Here is a 16,295-nt window from a genome sequence, read left to right as displayed (position 1 = left end):
TGCACTGTTTTCCTGCTGGGAAAAAAATTGGGATATAGTTTTTTTTGTTGTTGTTGTTGTTTTTTAAAAGGCAGGTTTCCCACACCTCTTTCCCATGCTTTTTACCATTCCTCCCTTTTTTGAAAGGAAAAAAAATCCTAATATTTGGAAAAATGAGATTTTGGAGTTAAAAAAAAAAACCCAAAATGAAACCACATTTGAAGTTAAAAATAAAATGAAAATTTTGGGGGAAAAAATCAATTTTTTCTATTAAAAATGTCAAATCCTGCCCCTGAATTTCCATTTTACAACCAGTTCCTTGAATCTAGGAGCTGCCTTAGGCCTTCGGGGGGCGCCAGGCTCTGGCATGTCCCTAGCTGTGGTTATGAAGGTTTGTGTCACTTCCTTACCAGCTCCGGCAGGGAATCAATGGAAGCCAGGGAGGCGTTGAGTGAAGAGCAGTGGCTCTGGCTGGTGCTCCAGTTCCCTTCAGTCTCTGAGAAGTAGTAGCATTTCCCTTGGTATCCCACCCAGCCGTCCGGGCACGTAGCAGTGACATGGGGCGGGCAGCGTGGGCAGGGGGGCGTCTTCTTGGCTGAAAATAAGCAAGTAGCACAGTGGTGAGAGATGGGCCTATCCCGGGTGTCTGTCTCTGCGTGGGAATCCCGGCCAGAGGGGGCACTAAGACCCACACGTCTTGGCCCTGGGTTGTCATTTTGCAGAGATCCGAAGGCCAGAAGGGACCATTGTGATCATCTTGTCTGACCTCCCGCATCACACACGTCTTAGAACTACCCCAAAATAATCCCTCGAGTGGAGCTTTTACATCATCTTCCCATCGTGATTTACAAACTGTCAGTGATGGAGAATCCACCGCGCCCCTTGGTAAATCGTTCCGAGGGTGACTAACGCTCACTGTTAACAGCTGATGCCTTATTCCCAGTCTGAGTTTGTCCAGCTTCAATTTCCAGCTATTGGATCGTGTTAGACTGAAGAGCCCAATATTAAATATTTGTGCCCCAAGTAGGTATTTGTAGACTAGGATCAAGTCACCCTTTAACCTTCTCTTGTAAACAGATGGAGCTCTTGGAGTCTATCACTATAAAGCAGGTTTTAATCCTTCTTGTGGCTCAGCTCTGACCCCTCTTCAATTTACCAACATCCTTCCTGAATTGTGGGCACCAGAACTGGACATGGGATTCCAGCAGTGGTTGCACCAGGGCCAAATCCAGAGGTAAAATAACCCGTCTTCTCCTACTCAAGATTCCCCTGTTTATACATCCCAGGGTCGCATTAGCGCCTTTGGCCACAGCGTCCCACTGGGAGCTAGTGTTCATCGTGTCCACCCCCATGACCCCCAAACCTTTGTCCGGGGAGCAGGGACTCTGACAGAGCCCCCCTCCTGGTTGTACGGCCGCCATTTGCATGGGGTGGCTGGGGAGCACAGGGTGGAGCTAAGATGGCATCATGACCCACTGTACCCGTGCATCCAAATGGGCCCGTCCGCCATCTTAACTTCCGGCACCGTCGTATGTGGTGGCCCATTCTGCCAGGGACGGGCAGCCCATTCAAATGCGCCTCCTTGGGGCAAGGGGTGAAAAATGGGAGGGGTGGGCGCATTTCATGGATTCCCCCTTGACGTACCATCCTCAGTACACACATGTGACGGTTGCCACACCAGGGCTAGAACTGGGGCCCTCCAGAGCGAAGAGCGAGACCCGTAATATCATAGCCGAAAGCCCCTAGGTGGGGCTAGAACAACTTATGTTCTCTGTGGCTGGGCCCAAAGGCCACACTCGCCAAGGCGTTCCACTCAGGCCACTAAAACAGGCCACTAAAGCAGCCACTAAAACTGAGGGCAAAGGAGCCTAACAAGAGGGATGGGGGAAACGGTTTTCCCAAGATCCTGCAAAAACGTTCGAGGTTTCACAGAATTTTCCCTTCCTGAGTCGGGGAGAAAAGTCAAACGTTTTCATTAACTGAAAAACCAGAAACAATTTCAGTTTGGGTCAATGGAAACTTTTACCTGCCATGTGATTTCCCAACGCACAGACACATTAACTATGGGCAGAAATGCTGGAATGTGCTCTGTAGCAAAACAGCACGTGTGGATGTCTGGCACATGTTGAAGAGATGCTGGCTTTGTGCTTCCTGTATTCCGGGGCCATTTAGGGCCTTGACCTTCCCCTGGTGCGACTTAGAGCAGCCTCAGGGTTGCTCTAACTTACCCTCTGCTTCTCAGGCCACCTGGGAAGCACAGAACAGCTGTAATGCAGCGTGCTCTGGCCACAACCACAACCCATTCCCTACACTCTGGGTGCAGAGCCCATACACCAGCTGGGGAGGCCCCTGAATTGGGGGGATTCTCAGAGGGCTCTTTGCATCCACCTTGAGTCCCCAGAGTGGTGTAAAGTGGTCTAAGGATCCAGCCCAGGGTCTCCCACTCTCCACGCAGTCCAACCTGACCCCTACAGCGCGTTGCTCCCCGTAGCCATTTCCTTGTGAAGGTCTGTTTGCCCAGTGAGGCCAAGCAGCCAGCCCCTCGCTCCAGCATGGACAGCTGTCACCGCACACTCCCTACAACATGTGTCTTCTCTAAGGAATCCCAGGAACTCTTCGGTTCCTGGGGGCAGAGCGCACACACTCCAACACACCCTTTCCGCTGTGCCAGCGACACCCAGCCAGGAATGGGAAGAATCCGTACAGCGCGACAGATTCTCTGTGTCACGTGAGTTTTACGGAGGAGCTTTGGCACCGAAAAGAAATTCAGAAATGCTCCCAAAGCCACAAGCGACTGGCCCGGATCAGGGAACGGAATCCTCTGCCTGAGACTCCCAGTTGCATTTACACACAGTACGGCGGATGAGGGAGGAGGAACAATGATAAATGGATTGGAAACAATTTTCGAGATGCGCTGTGAGCCATGGCCACACGGTGGCACCCAAACCTACGACAATTTAAGGTGAGACTGGGCGTTGGATGACGGGGGGGGGGGGGGGGGCAGGGAGACCCACCCACTGCATCCCTAGACCGCTACCCAGGCCTGGGATCTAGTGGGGCTGCTTCCCAGGGGGCAGGGAACGGGGTTAGGCCCTTCCTCTTTGGGGGAAAGGGTCTGGAGAGAGATTTCCCCTCTGAAAAGGGGAATGTGCTTCAACGGAGGAGTCAGACCAGGGCAAAGACGGGGTGAGAAGAGGCCGTGGGAACGCAAGTGGGCACCATGATCTTGGGGCTAGGATAAGCAGGCAATGAAGAATCAGTGACAAGGGAATGAGAATCAGCTGGGTTAGTAATGACCCTTCACTCACCTGCCAGTGCAATTATGGTGATGATCAACGCTGTGATGACGACAGTAACGGTAATTGGGATCCGTTTATCTTTAATGCATTTTAGGCTGAAATCTGCAAAATAAAAAAAATAGATGAAAGGAGACAAAGGCGTTTCAATAGCAAATGCTGCCGGTGCGTGAAAATGGTCGTGTTTCGCTAGGTGCTTACATGAGTGGATAAATCTAGTTGATGATGATCAAGAGCATGAAACAGCTTCCATACGAGGAGAGACTACAAAGATTAGTGCCATTCTGCTTAGAAAAGAGACGACTAAGGGGGGATAGGCTAGAGGTCTATAAAACCATGAACGGTGTGGAACAAGTGTATAGAGAAGTGTTATTTACCCTTCCCACAACACAAATACCAGGGGTCACCTGATGAAATTAACAGGAAGCAGGTTTAATACAAACAAGAGAAGATACTTTTTCATACAGCGCATAGTCCACCTGCCATTGGATGTGGTGATGGCCAAAAATAACTAGGTTCCAAAATAGAATGAGCTAAGTTCCTGGAGGACGGATCCATCAATGGCTATTAGCCAAGATGGTGAGGGACGCAACCCCATGCTCCTCTGACTGCCAGAAGCCAGGAGCCAAGGCAGGGGTGGATCGCTCAGTAATTCCCCTGTCCTGTCCCCTCCCCCGAAGCTCTGATAGTGGCCACTGTAGCAGACGGGAGATTGGGCTAGACTGACCGTGCTCTGACTCAGTGTGGCAGCTCTTATGTTTACAACTTTCCCAAACAACTTAATAATATATTTTCAATAAAAATTTCACCAAAAGATCTATGAAAAAAGAAAAAGCAAGAAACACCTTTTTTCCCCACCAAAAATGAAAAAGTCAAACAACTCTGACAATTCTGGGTGAAAAAAAATATTTTTTTCAATTAAAAGAACAAACAGGTTCAAAAATGTCCCTGAGCGCTGGTCACCGGCTTTGAAGGACCTTCTTACTTCCCAGATTGCAAGATCAGGAACCATGCCGCTATGAGCTGGTTGATTGGGAGAGACAATTTCATGGTTGCCCAGAGTTACTGGGGCTAATTTGGAGGCTACTCATCAGCAGTAGAAATTGAACGCCTGATTTCTGGATTTAAAGGCACAAGCCATTACCACTTGAGCTAAAGGAACAGCACCTTAAGGGATTGTCTCTCACTGTGTGTCTGTGCAGCGCCCGGCAAAACGGGGCCCTGATCTCAGCTGGGGCAGGGACTGTCTCTCACTGTTTGTCTGTGCAGCGCCCGGCACAATGGGGCCCGGATCTCAGCTGGGGCAGGGACTGACACTGTGGGTCTGTGCAGCATGCAATGGGGCTCAGCTGCTGTCTCTAGATGTTACCATATTGTACCTAATAAATAATATAATAATTTACCCGCATCTCTTCTCCTTTCTTCCACTTGTCCGTGACCCGGCAGCATTGAGTCATTCACCCCTCTACCTACCAGAAAGCAAAAGAAACTGTCATTTAAGGTTAGATCATACAGTCCCCTCCACGCAGGGCCCAGTGCTGTGTACGAAGCCCAGGCCTTTTGAATGCATCCATCACTGTTTCCCCTCCCCCCGAGCATCCCAAAGTGACTGGCAGTCCCCAAATCTTGCTATCCCCACCCCACACAGCCCTCCCTTGGCCTGGCTGAGGGGCTCCAAACGGATTAGAGAGCATGGTAATGCATTTGACAAATTGTGTGCCATGTCCCCCTCTAGTGGCTGGTAAGAGGATAATCTCTGCCAACATTTTTGTTAGCATTATAAGAACTCTGGCTCTTCCTGTTCTCCATAGAAATGTCCAATCCCTCTTGGAATTTTGCTAAGCTCTTGGCCTTAACATCATTGGTTGATGTCACCTAGCAGTGAGTTCCACCTTCTAATTACCCAGTGTGTGAAAAATTGTTTCCTCTGATCAGTTTTGAAGTTCCCACCTTTCCATTCCATTGACTGTCCCTTTTGTGCTTGTGCTAGACACAGATCTACCTTCTCTATCCCATCCATTATCCTGTCCCTTGTACCCGTCTCCTCTCCAAGGTAACAATCTCCGTCTTTTCAAGCTCTCTTTACAGGAGAGTTTTCCCAGGCCCTTGATCCTTCTCGTCACCTCTCTCGGAACCCCTCTACTTCTACAATTTCCTTTCCGAGATGGGGCACACACAGTATTCCAGATTTTCAGCCTTTCACTCCACCAGTTCTCCTGTTGGCCAGAGTTCTTCAGGGTGGAAAAGACCCAAATTGCTAACATTAAAAACAAGCATGAACCAAAGAGCAACAAAAACTCCTTTTATCCTATCTTTATCCCTCATAAAAAAGAGGGGGCAACCCACCCACCGTATCTTTGTCCCTCTGTCAATCACACCACAGGCTCCCTTTTAATTAAGATCAAAGTATTTAGTATTTACTGGTATCGCTTGTCGCTTCGGCGCTCTCTTCTGCCATTTTCGGGATAATCAGCACCGAGACTGCTGTGTCGCCACCTACCAGGAAGGAACAGAGACGGTCACTCAGGGTGGGTTATTTTAATTATGCACTTCTCCTTTAAAACCATCAGAACGTACCATGGGCCAAATGCCACAGACAATGCCCGGTCCAACCTCTCACTGTGTCCATCTAGGTGTTTTCAGTGCATCGGTCACCATGTGAGACCCACTGTCATGGCTTCCCCTGGCCTTAATATCCTCAGATACCCAACAGTCCCCACCCCTCCTTCACAGATTTGTAGATTTTAAGGCCTGAAAAAGGGCTGTCGATTATTTGCAGTTAACTCACACGATTAACTCAAAAAAATTAATCACCATTAAAAAATTTAATCATGATTAATTACACTATTAAACAATAGAATACCAATTGAAATTTATTACATATTTTGGATGTTTTTCTACATTTGCAAATATATTGATTTCTATTACAACGCAGAATACAAAGTATACAGTGCTCACTTTATATTATTATTTTTTATTACAAATAATTGCACTGTAAAAATGATAAACAAAAGAAATGGTATTTTTCAATTCACCTCATGCAAGTACTGTAATGCAATCTCTTTATCATGAAAGTGTAATTTACCAACGTAGATTTTTTTTGTTACATAACTGAACTCAAAAATAAAACAATGTAAAACTTTAGAGCTTACAAGTCCACTCAGTCCTACTTTTTGTTCAGCCAATCACTAAGACAAACAAGTCTGTTTACATTAACGGGAGATAATCATAGAATCATAGAAGATTAGGGTTGGAAGAGACATCAGGAGGTCATCTAGTTTAATCCCCTGCTCAAAGCAGGACCAACACCAACTAAATCATCCCAGACAGGGCTTTGTCAAGCCAGGCCTTAAAAACCTCTTCTGATGGAGATTCCACCACCTCCCTAGGTAACCCATTCCAGTGCTTCACCACCCTCCTAGTGAAATAGTGTTTCCTAATATCCAACCTAGACCTCCCCCACTGCAACTTGAGACCATTGCTCCTTGTTCTGTCATCTGCCACCACTGAGAACAGCCGAGCTCCATCCTCTTTGGAACCCCCCTTCAGGTAGTTGAAGGCTGCTATCAAATCCACCCCTCACTCTTCTCTTCTGCAGATTAAACAAGCCAAGTTCCCTCAGCCTCTCCTCGTAAATCATGTGCCCCAGCCCCCTGATCATTCTCGTTGCCATCTGCCGGAATCTCTCCAACTTGTCCACATCCTTTCTGTAGTGTTGGGCCCTGTCATAAACATACAGCTAAGGGTAGCATAAAATCCCTTCTTACCTGTAAAGGGTTAAGAAGCTTACATAACCTGATTGGCACCTGACCAAAAGGACCAAGAAGGGGAGAAGATACTTTCAAATCTGTGGGGGAAGGTTTTTGTTTGTGTGTTCTGTTGTTCTCTCAGAGTCAGCAAGGAACCAGGGCAGGGAAAATACATCTCCCAAAGCCATATCTGAACTAAGCATCTAATATTGCAGAAATAGTAAGTAATAGCAAGGAAATGCATTAGATTATCTTTTGTTGTAGCTTGTGAATTTTCCCTGTGCTGAGAGGGAGGTTTATCCCTGTTTTTTGTAACTTTAAAGTTTTGCCCAGAGGGGAAATCCTCTGTGTTTTTTTAATCTTTTGCTATTCTGTAAAGTATTTACCATCCTGATTTTACAGACGTGATTCTTTTACCTTCTCTTTAATTAAAATTCTTCTTCTAAGAACCTGATTGATTTTTCATTGTTCTTAAGATCCAAGGGTTTGGGTCTGTGTTCACCTGTACCAATTGGTGAGGATATTATTCTAAAGCCTTCCCCAGGAAAGGGGGTGTAGGGTTTGGGGGAATAGGACTCCAAGTGGTCCTTTCCCTGATTCTTTGTCTAAATCACTTGGTGGTGGCAGCATACTGTTCAAGGACAAGGTGGAATTTGTGCCTTGGGAAAGTTTTTAACCTAAGCTGGTAAAAATAAGCTTAGGGGGTCTTTCATTCGGGTCCCCACATCTGTACCCCAAAGTTCAGAGTGGGGAAGGAACCCTGACAGGCCCAAAACTGGACACAATACTCCAGATGTGGCCTCACCAGTGCCGAATAGAGGGGAATAATCACTTCCCTCGATCTGCTGGCAGTGCTCCTACTAATGCAGCCCAATATGCCGTTAGCTTTCTTGGTAATAAGGGCACACTGCTGACTCATATCCAGAGTCTCATCAATCCCCAGGTCCTTTTCTGCTGCCTGCTTCTTATTTACAATGTCACCTGAAAGTGAGAACAGGCATCTGCATGGCACTTTTGTAGCCGGCCTTGCAAGGTGTTTATGTGCCAGATATGCTAAACATTCGTATGCCCCTTCATGCTTCGGCTGCCATTCCAGAGGACATGCTTCCATGCTGATGATGCTCGTTAAAAAAATAATGCATTAACTAAATTTGTGACTCAACTCCTTGGGGGAGAATTGCATGTCTCCTGTTCTGTTTTACCTGCATTCTGCCATATATTTCATGCTATAGCAGTCTCGGATGACGACCCAGCACTGTTCGTTTTAAGAACACTTTCACAGCAGATTTGACAAAAATGCAAAAGACATACCAATGTGAGATTTCTAAAGACAGCTACAGCACTCGACCCAAGGTTTAAGAATCTGAGGTGCAGTCCAAAATCTGAGAGGGATGAGGTGTGGAGCATGCTTTCAGAAGTCTTAAAAGAGCAACACTCAGATGCGGAAACTACAGAACCCGAACTATCAAAAAAGAAAATCAACCTTCTGTGGGTGGCATCTGACTCAGATGATGAAAATGAACATGCGTCACTCTGCTCTGCTTTGGATCATTATCGAGCAGAATCCATCTTCAGGGTGGTTGAAGCATGAAAGGACATATGACCTGTTCTCATTTTCAAGTGACGTAAACAAGAAGCGGGCAGCATGTCTTCAAATCACCAGGGCCAGATGAAATGCATCCTAGAATACTCCAGGAGCTGACTGAGAAGATATCTGAGCCATTAGCAATTATCTTTGAAGAGTCATGGAAGACGGGAGACATTCCAGAAGACTGGAAAAGGGCAAATATAGTGCCCATCTATAAAAAAGGGAAATAAGTACAACCTGAGGAATTACAGACCAGTCAGCTTCACTTCTGTACCCGGAAAGATAATGGAGCAAATAATTAAGCAATCAATTTGCAAACACCTAGAAGATAATAAGGTGATAAATAACAGTCAGCATGGATTTGTCAAGAACAAATCATGTCAGATCAACCTGATAGCTTTCTTTGACAGGGTAACAAGCCTTGTGGATAGGGGGGAAGTGGTAGATGTAGTATATCTAGACTTTAGTAAGGCTCTTGATATGGTCTTGCATGTCCTTCTCATAAACAAACTAGGGAAATACAACCTAGATGGAGCTACTATAAGGTGGGTTCATAACTGATTGGAAAATCATTCCCAGAGAGGAGTTATCAGTGGTTCACAGTCATGCTGGAAGGGCATAACAAGTGGGGTCCCATAGGGATCTGTTCTGGGTCCAGTTCTGATCAATATCTTCATCGATGATTTAGATAATAGCATAGAGAGTACACTTATCAAGTTTGTGAATGATACCAAGCTGGGAGGGGTTTCAAGTGCTTTGGAGGATAGGATGAAAATTCAAAATGATCTGGACAAACTGGAGAAATGGTCTGAGGTAAATAGGATGAAATTCAATAAGGACAAATGCAAAGTACTCCACTTAGGAAGGAACAATCAGTTGCACACATACAAAATGGGAAGAGACTGCCTAGGAAGGAGTACTGCGGAAAGGGATCTAGGGTCACAGTGGACCACAAGCTAAATATGAGTCAACAGTGTAACACTGTTGCAAAAAAAGCAAACATCATTCTGGGATGTATTAGCAGGAGTATTGTAAGCAAGACATGAGAAGTAATGCTTCTGCTCTACTCCGCGGTGATTAGGCCTCCCCTGAAGTATTGTGTCCAGTTCTGGGTGCCACGTTTCAGGAAAGATGTGGACAAATTGAAGAAAGTCCACAGAAGAGCAACAAAAATGATTAAAGGTCTAGAAAACATGATCTAAGAGGGAAGATTGAAAAAATTGGGCTTGTTTAGTCTGGAGAAGAGAAGAGTGAGGGGGTACATGAGAACAGTTTTCAAGTACATAAAAGGTTGTTACAAGGAGGAGGGAGAAAAATGTTTTTTCTTAACCTCTAAGGATAGGACAAGAAGCAAAGGCCTTAAATTGCAGCAAGGGCCTTTTAGGTTGAACATTAAGAAAAACTTCCTAACTGTCAGGGTGGTTAAGCACTGGAATAAATTGCCTAGGGAGATTGTGGAATCTCAATTATTGGAGATTTTTAAGAGCAGGTTGGACAAACACCTGTTGGGGATGATCTAGATAATACTTAGTCCTGCCATGAGTGCAGGGGACTGGACTAGATGACCTCTCATGGTCTCTTCCAGTTCTATGATTATCTCCTGCAAATTGCAATCAAACTTGTTTGTCTGAGCGATTGGCTGAACAAGAAGTAGGACTGAGTGGACTCGTAGGCTCTAACGTTTTACACTGTTTTATATTTCAATGCATTTAGTTTTTCTACATACTTCTACATTTGTAAGTTCAACTTTCATGATAGATTGCACTACAGTACTTGTATTAGGTGAATTGAAAAATACAATTTCTTTAGTTTTTTACAGTGCAAATATTTTATTCAAAAATAAATATAAAGTGAGCACTGTACACTTTGTATTCTGTGTTGCAATTGAAATCAATATATTTGAAAATGTAGAAAACATTCAAAAATATTTAAATAAATCGTATTCTATTATTGTTTAACAGCATGATTAATTGCGATTAATTTTTTTAATCGCTTGACAGCAATAGCCCAAAGACATTAAGTAGTGGAGAATCCAGCACTTCCCGAGGGAATTTGGTCCCAGGGTTAATCACTCTCACTGTTAGAAAACCTGTGCGTTATTTCTCATTTGAATTTGTCTGGCTTCAGCTTGCAGCCATTGGTCCTTGCCCTGCCTTTCTCCGTTAGCCTAAAGAGGCATTTAGCACCTGGTATTTCCTCCCAGGCAAGTCCAAGTCACCTCTCAATCTTCCGTTTAAGAAACTAAACAGACAGAGCTCGTTAAATCTCTCACCGTGAAGCTTTTTGTCCAGCCGCCAATCATTTTTGTGGCTCTTCTCTTCCCCTCTCTGATTTTTCAACATCCTTTTTAAAACATGGACACAAGAAGTAGAATCACTAGTCCAGTATCAGCCTCACCAGTGCCATACACAGAGGTTAAATCACCCGCCTTCCCCTGCTCACAGCTCCCGTTTACACATTCACGGATCGCGTTTGCGATTTTTGCCACGGCATCGCACTGGGAGCTGATGTTGAGTTGCTTGTTCATTATCACCCCTGCTCCTCCAGGCTGAGATAATAACCTGCCTTTTCAATACATTCAGTGTCATGCATTGCAAAGGGAGACTCTTGTACCCCTCTATTGGTCCATTCGCACAATGGATAACAACCTACTACTGCTGCCACCTGAAGTTCTATGTTGCGGTGCTAACTGTCCCCACTTCAAATCCAGCTCATAGACGAGGAAAGTCTTATGTTAACAGTTTATTGGGGTTCAGGACACATGCCACTGATCAGAGATAATGGCTGATAAAGGGGCCCTAAATGTAATGGGGTGGCACAGGGTTCCCCACACAAGGGTTTAGTAAGTCAGAGCAATGGGCCAGCGCTGCTGAGTTTTCAGTCCCCATCCCCAGAACTGCACATTCTCCTCCTCCAGCCACTGGTCTCTGGGCCACCAAATTCCCAACCTTCACTTACACCATCCACACGGCTACTTTTAAGGCATTAAAGAATGTGACCTCCTCTGGCACCAGGCCTTTAACTCAGGGGACACCCCGCATTTCCTTTCCACCTCGGCTTCAGTGGTGCGAGCTGCTGGGCAGGGCGAGCGAGACTTTGCAAAGACACTTGGGAATGCAGATGGCTCTTGTCTGTCTCCACCATTCCAGCCCTTAGTGCTGCCAGTTCTATCTCATCACCGTAGCTTCTGAGAATCTCCCATGTACTTGGTGCCAACGCACCTATGGTTAATATTATTAGCTACTTCTCTTGCAGAAGTGGCACAGGGCACCAACCAAGACTGGAGCTCCATTGTGCTGAGCGCTGCCCAGACAAACAGCAAGAGAAAGTCCCTGCCCCAGCTGAGATCAGGGCCCCGTTGTGCCGGGTGCTGCACAGACATACAGTGACAGTCACTACCCTAGCGAGATCAGGGCCCCGTTGTGCAGACAGTCTCTGAGCCAAAGAGCTCACAATCTAACCAGACAGATGGCGGGAGGGGAAACAGTGCAGAAAGGGGACTTGCTCAAAGTCACACCACAGTTTAGTGGCAGAACCAGGATTAGAACCCAGGTCTTCTGTCACCCACTCTGGTGCTCCAGGCACTAGACCAGAGCATGGCCGTGGTATTTGTTCTGATTAGCATGGGCCTGGCTGGAGCCCTTGGCATAGTAACAGTGTGAACCAAAGTAGGCCTGACCTTGGCAAAATACGTTTTAGCTCACACCAAGTGAGCATATCCTGAGCGGAGAGGATGGTACAAAAACACGCAGCTCTCTCAAGAGAGCACGTCAGCACGTTCCCGAGAGATGGTGCAGGAACACACTGACCCCTCGTATGACAAGGAGGGGATGATAGAATAACAGATAAGGATGTTTTGGCAGAACTAGAAGGTACAAGGACAAGGGTGTAACTAACAACGTCTGTATTGATGCCTAAAGAGGAGACTCCAGAGGAGGGGTGACTTTTTGCTGATCTAGGGACAGGATCCTGGTGCGCTGACTGAGCAGGTACCATTGTCCCGGGTATACATGTGTTAGTGTCCTTGTGGCTCCTACGGGACCCTAGCATCGTGGTTTGGCCAAGCGCCTTCACCGCTGAACCGAGCCCAGGGCCTTATGAATAACACACTGAACGAACACGCTGCGCTGTGAGCGGGAACAACGCTGCAGCATCAGCCGCGCCCCACAGCGCGGACGACAGTCAGTCATTGAAAAGGGCTAAATTCGCAGAAACAGCCGAGTATCAGGGACGCTGAAAATTAGGCTTCTTTCCCCAGGTCAAAGGCCAGCAGGGCCTGTTAAAATCATCTCGGATACCACAGGCCAGAGACCCTCCCCCGCAGCGCGTCTGGCATCCAGAACGGTTGCGTGTTAAACAGAGCGTGTGTTTCAGGAAGATAGCTAATCTCGGTTTACTGGTTTTGCCTGCCGTGGGAACCACCTCGGCCTTGGAGAGCTGTTCCAATGATTGATTAACCTGTGAAAACAGGTACTGTTTCTGCAACCCGACTGTCCCCAGCCTCAGCTTCCTTCTGTTGGTTCTGCTTTTGTCTGCTCCATGCCAGGGACTTCCCTGAGGCTGCCCAGCATGGCCTTTCCAGCAGCAGTGTTATTTAGCCCGGCTTTCTCTGCAGGCAGCAAACAGGAAAAGGCCTCTGATCCCCAGAGCAGTGTTACCGAGGTGACAGCGGTTGCTGGGCTCCCATCTGAGGCCTGGGCTACCCAAAGAAGTGATTCCGGAGTAAGACAGGGAGAGACGTTAAAGGGCCAGAGCTATTCTGGAATAACTCCCAGGGCGGGCGCTCTCATTCTGAAATAAGATCACCTCGTTCTGGTTCAGCTTCATCCACTTCTGGAACAAGGGGAGCTATTCCGGAACAGCTCAGCCCACGGGAGCTATCCCAGTCCATTTCCCCGTGTAGACAAGCCCTGCGGAAGGTGTTTGATTGTGAGAGTCAGACACGAGTTTGGGGAAGGCTAAACCACCCCTCCAGAAGGACGAGGAGCCATAACAGTGCGGTGGATGCTCTCCCCACCCCCCTCGAGCCCCTTATGCCGCTGGACTTGCTCAGAAGCCCGGTGCCCCCCTCCTACACAGCCCCTAGCATAGAGGCCTGCTGGGGATGCAGCTAGGACTAGGAGTGAGCATGACTCTGCAAGGCTGCTGCAAATTAGAGTAGCCCTGGGGCTGCTCTAACTTGCACTAACATCCCTGGAGCAGCGAAGAATAAAGGAGATCCACCGGTGGCTTTAGGCCTTGCAGCCCCACTGCCTGGGCTCTGATCCCTGTGCTGACACCTCCCACATCTCCCCTTGTCCCTTCTACTTGTTAGAACTCCAGGGGTTAAAGGAGAGGGGAGCTAAAAGCAGAGGCAAGATCCATCCTCCTCTCCCTGGCTTGGGTTGAGCAGCCTCCTTCGCAGCTCCCCCTCCTTTCTGGCTGGTGCAGAGAGGATGCCCCCTTCCTGTTTCTATCTACTTCAGCACCCATGGACTCCTGCGGGACAGGATGGTTTAAGTAGCGATAGGGTGACCAGACAGCAAGTGTGAAAAATCATGACAGAGGGTGAGAGATAATAGGAACCTATATAAGAAAAAGCCCCAAATATCGGGACTATCCCTATAAAATCAGGACATCTGGTCACCCTAAGTAGCGAGGGTACCATGCTGGGACTCAGGAGAGCTCAAATCTGTTTGCAGCTCTGCCACTGCTTTCCTAGGTGACCTTGGGCAAGTCCCTGCTCTGTGACTCAGTTTCCTCGCCTGCCCCTTTCTTTCTGGTGCATTTCACTTGCAAGCTCCCTGCCTCTGAGTGTGTGTGGCTATTCTGTGCCCAGCACAGTGGGGTCCTGGTCTCAGTTAGGGCCTCTAGACCCCACAGTAATAATACATCCGGTAAAGTAACAACAGCTGTGCATGAGAGGTAGCAGATGACACATAACGGAGCTCAGCTGAGGCACTTCAGATGAAAGTCTGGTGCGGGTTTAATGAGGAAGGTGTGGCTGACTTGACCTTTGTTACAATCACAGTTCCTAAACGCTAGAACTTTCACCTCACTCTCACTTCATGGACCTAGTTTCCTTTCGCCCAGACGTTTTCAGGTGGGATTGGCGAAGTGAGACCTTTAATTGAACTTGAGTCTTTAACGTCGATGGGCCTTGGAGGCTCTTAGCTTTGGAGCCATTGTTACGTGCTTTGCATTTACTGAGCCAGGGTGGAACGGTAGCCAGAGCCGGTGCTGACCCCATTTTCAATCAACAAATATTTCGGATTGACAATGCTTAAAAGCAAAAATCCAAGGAGGCAAATTGCCCCTGAGCTCCTCAAAGAACCAGTTCATCAAACATAGGATCCGAAAAATGTCGGGCGGGAAGGGACCTCACAGGTCATCAAGTCCAGCCCCCTGCGCTGAGCACGACCAAGTAAACCTAGACCGTCCCTGACAGGTGTTAGACACCTGGTCTTAAACACCTCCAGTGACGGGGGTTCCACAACCTCCCCTGGAAGCCTGTTCCAGAGCTTCACTCCCCTGAGAGTTCTATTTTTTCCTAATATCTCACCTGAATCTCCCTTGCTGCAGATTCAGCCCATTACTTCTCGTCCTGCCATCAGTGGCCATGAAGAACAATTGATCACAGTCCTCTTTATAACAGCCCTTAACGTATTTGAAAGCTGTTATGAAGGTCCCCCCTCAGCCTTCTCTTCTCACGACTAAACACGTCCAATTCTTGCATCCTTTCCCCATAAGTCAGGGGTTCCCAGTGTGGTGCCGGACAAGCTGTCGCCAAAATGCCGCCGAGAAGCAGCAAAGTCAAGAGGCGTCGCCGCCGAAATATCGCCGATTTTCGGCTGCATTTCGGCAGCAACACCTCTTGATGACGCTGCTTGTTGGTGGCATTTTGGCGGCGACACTTCTTGGCATTGCCGCTTCTCGGCGGCATTTCGGCAGCTGCTTGTCTGGCGACCATGCTCCTCAGCGTCTAGTCGTCTGGCGCCTGCCCCACGGAAAGGTTGGGGACCACTGCCATAAGTCATAGGAACATAAGAACGGCCATACTGGGTCATGCCAAAGGTCCATCCAGCCCAATATCCTGTCTACCGACAGCGGACAATGCCAGGTGCCCCAGAGGGAGTGAACCTAACAGGTATGATCAAGTGATCTCTCTCCTGCCATCCATCTCCATCCACCCTCTGACAGACAGAGGCTAGGGACACCATTCCTTACCCATCCTGGCTAAGTCAGGTTTTCTAAACCTTTTATCACTTTTGTTGCTCTCCTCTAAAGTCCTCTCAGCTGGACAGCAAACCACTGATAACTACTCTGAGTTCAGTCTTTCAACCAGTTGTTCACCCACCTTATAGTAAGTTCATCTAGACCACATTCTGCAGTTTGCTTGTGAGAATGTCACGTGGGACTATGTCAAAGGCCGTACTAAAATCAAGATATATCACGTCTCCTGCTTCTCCACTAGGTCAGTGACCCTGTTAAAAGAAGGAAATTAGGTTGGTTTAGTATGGTTTTTTTTTTTTTGACAAATCCATGTTGACTATTACTTATTACCCTGTTATCCTCTAGTCTAGGGGCTTACACATTGATTGTTTAATCATTTGTTCTAGTCCCTTTCCAGGGATCGAAGTTAGACTGACTGGTCTATAATTCCCTGGGTCCACTTTCTTTCCCTTTTTAAAGGTAGGTCCTATG

General features: G+C 47.3%; 1 protein-coding gene across 1 annotated transcript; it reads right to left on the bottom strand.

Moving 5' to 3' along the window:
• Positions 1-389: 389 nt before the first annotated feature.
• On the bottom strand, positions 390-15,974 carry LOC112123895 (C-type lectin domain family 2 member D6-like; the record flags this gene model as incomplete). Its single annotated transcript, XM_026662575.1, has 6 exons — positions 15,949-15,974; positions 10,885-10,955; positions 5,697-5,771; positions 4,679-4,744; positions 3,288-3,380; positions 390-574 (listed from the first exon to the last, which is right to left on the bottom strand). Coding segments are annotated over exons 2-6 (489 nt in total), but the record flags the coding sequence as incomplete, so codon positions are not given.
• Positions 15,975-16,295: the final 321 nt, after the last annotated feature.

Source organism: Terrapene carolina, unplaced genomic scaffold, assembly GCF_002925995.2.
Source record: "Terrapene carolina triunguis isolate 2854851 unplaced genomic scaffold, T_m_triunguis-2.0 Scaffold28565, whole genome shotgun sequence".
In the NCBI taxonomy this organism is placed as follows: Eukaryota; Metazoa; Chordata; order Testudines; family Emydidae; genus Terrapene; species Terrapene triunguis.
This window is presented reverse-complemented; position numbering and strand designations above follow the sequence as displayed.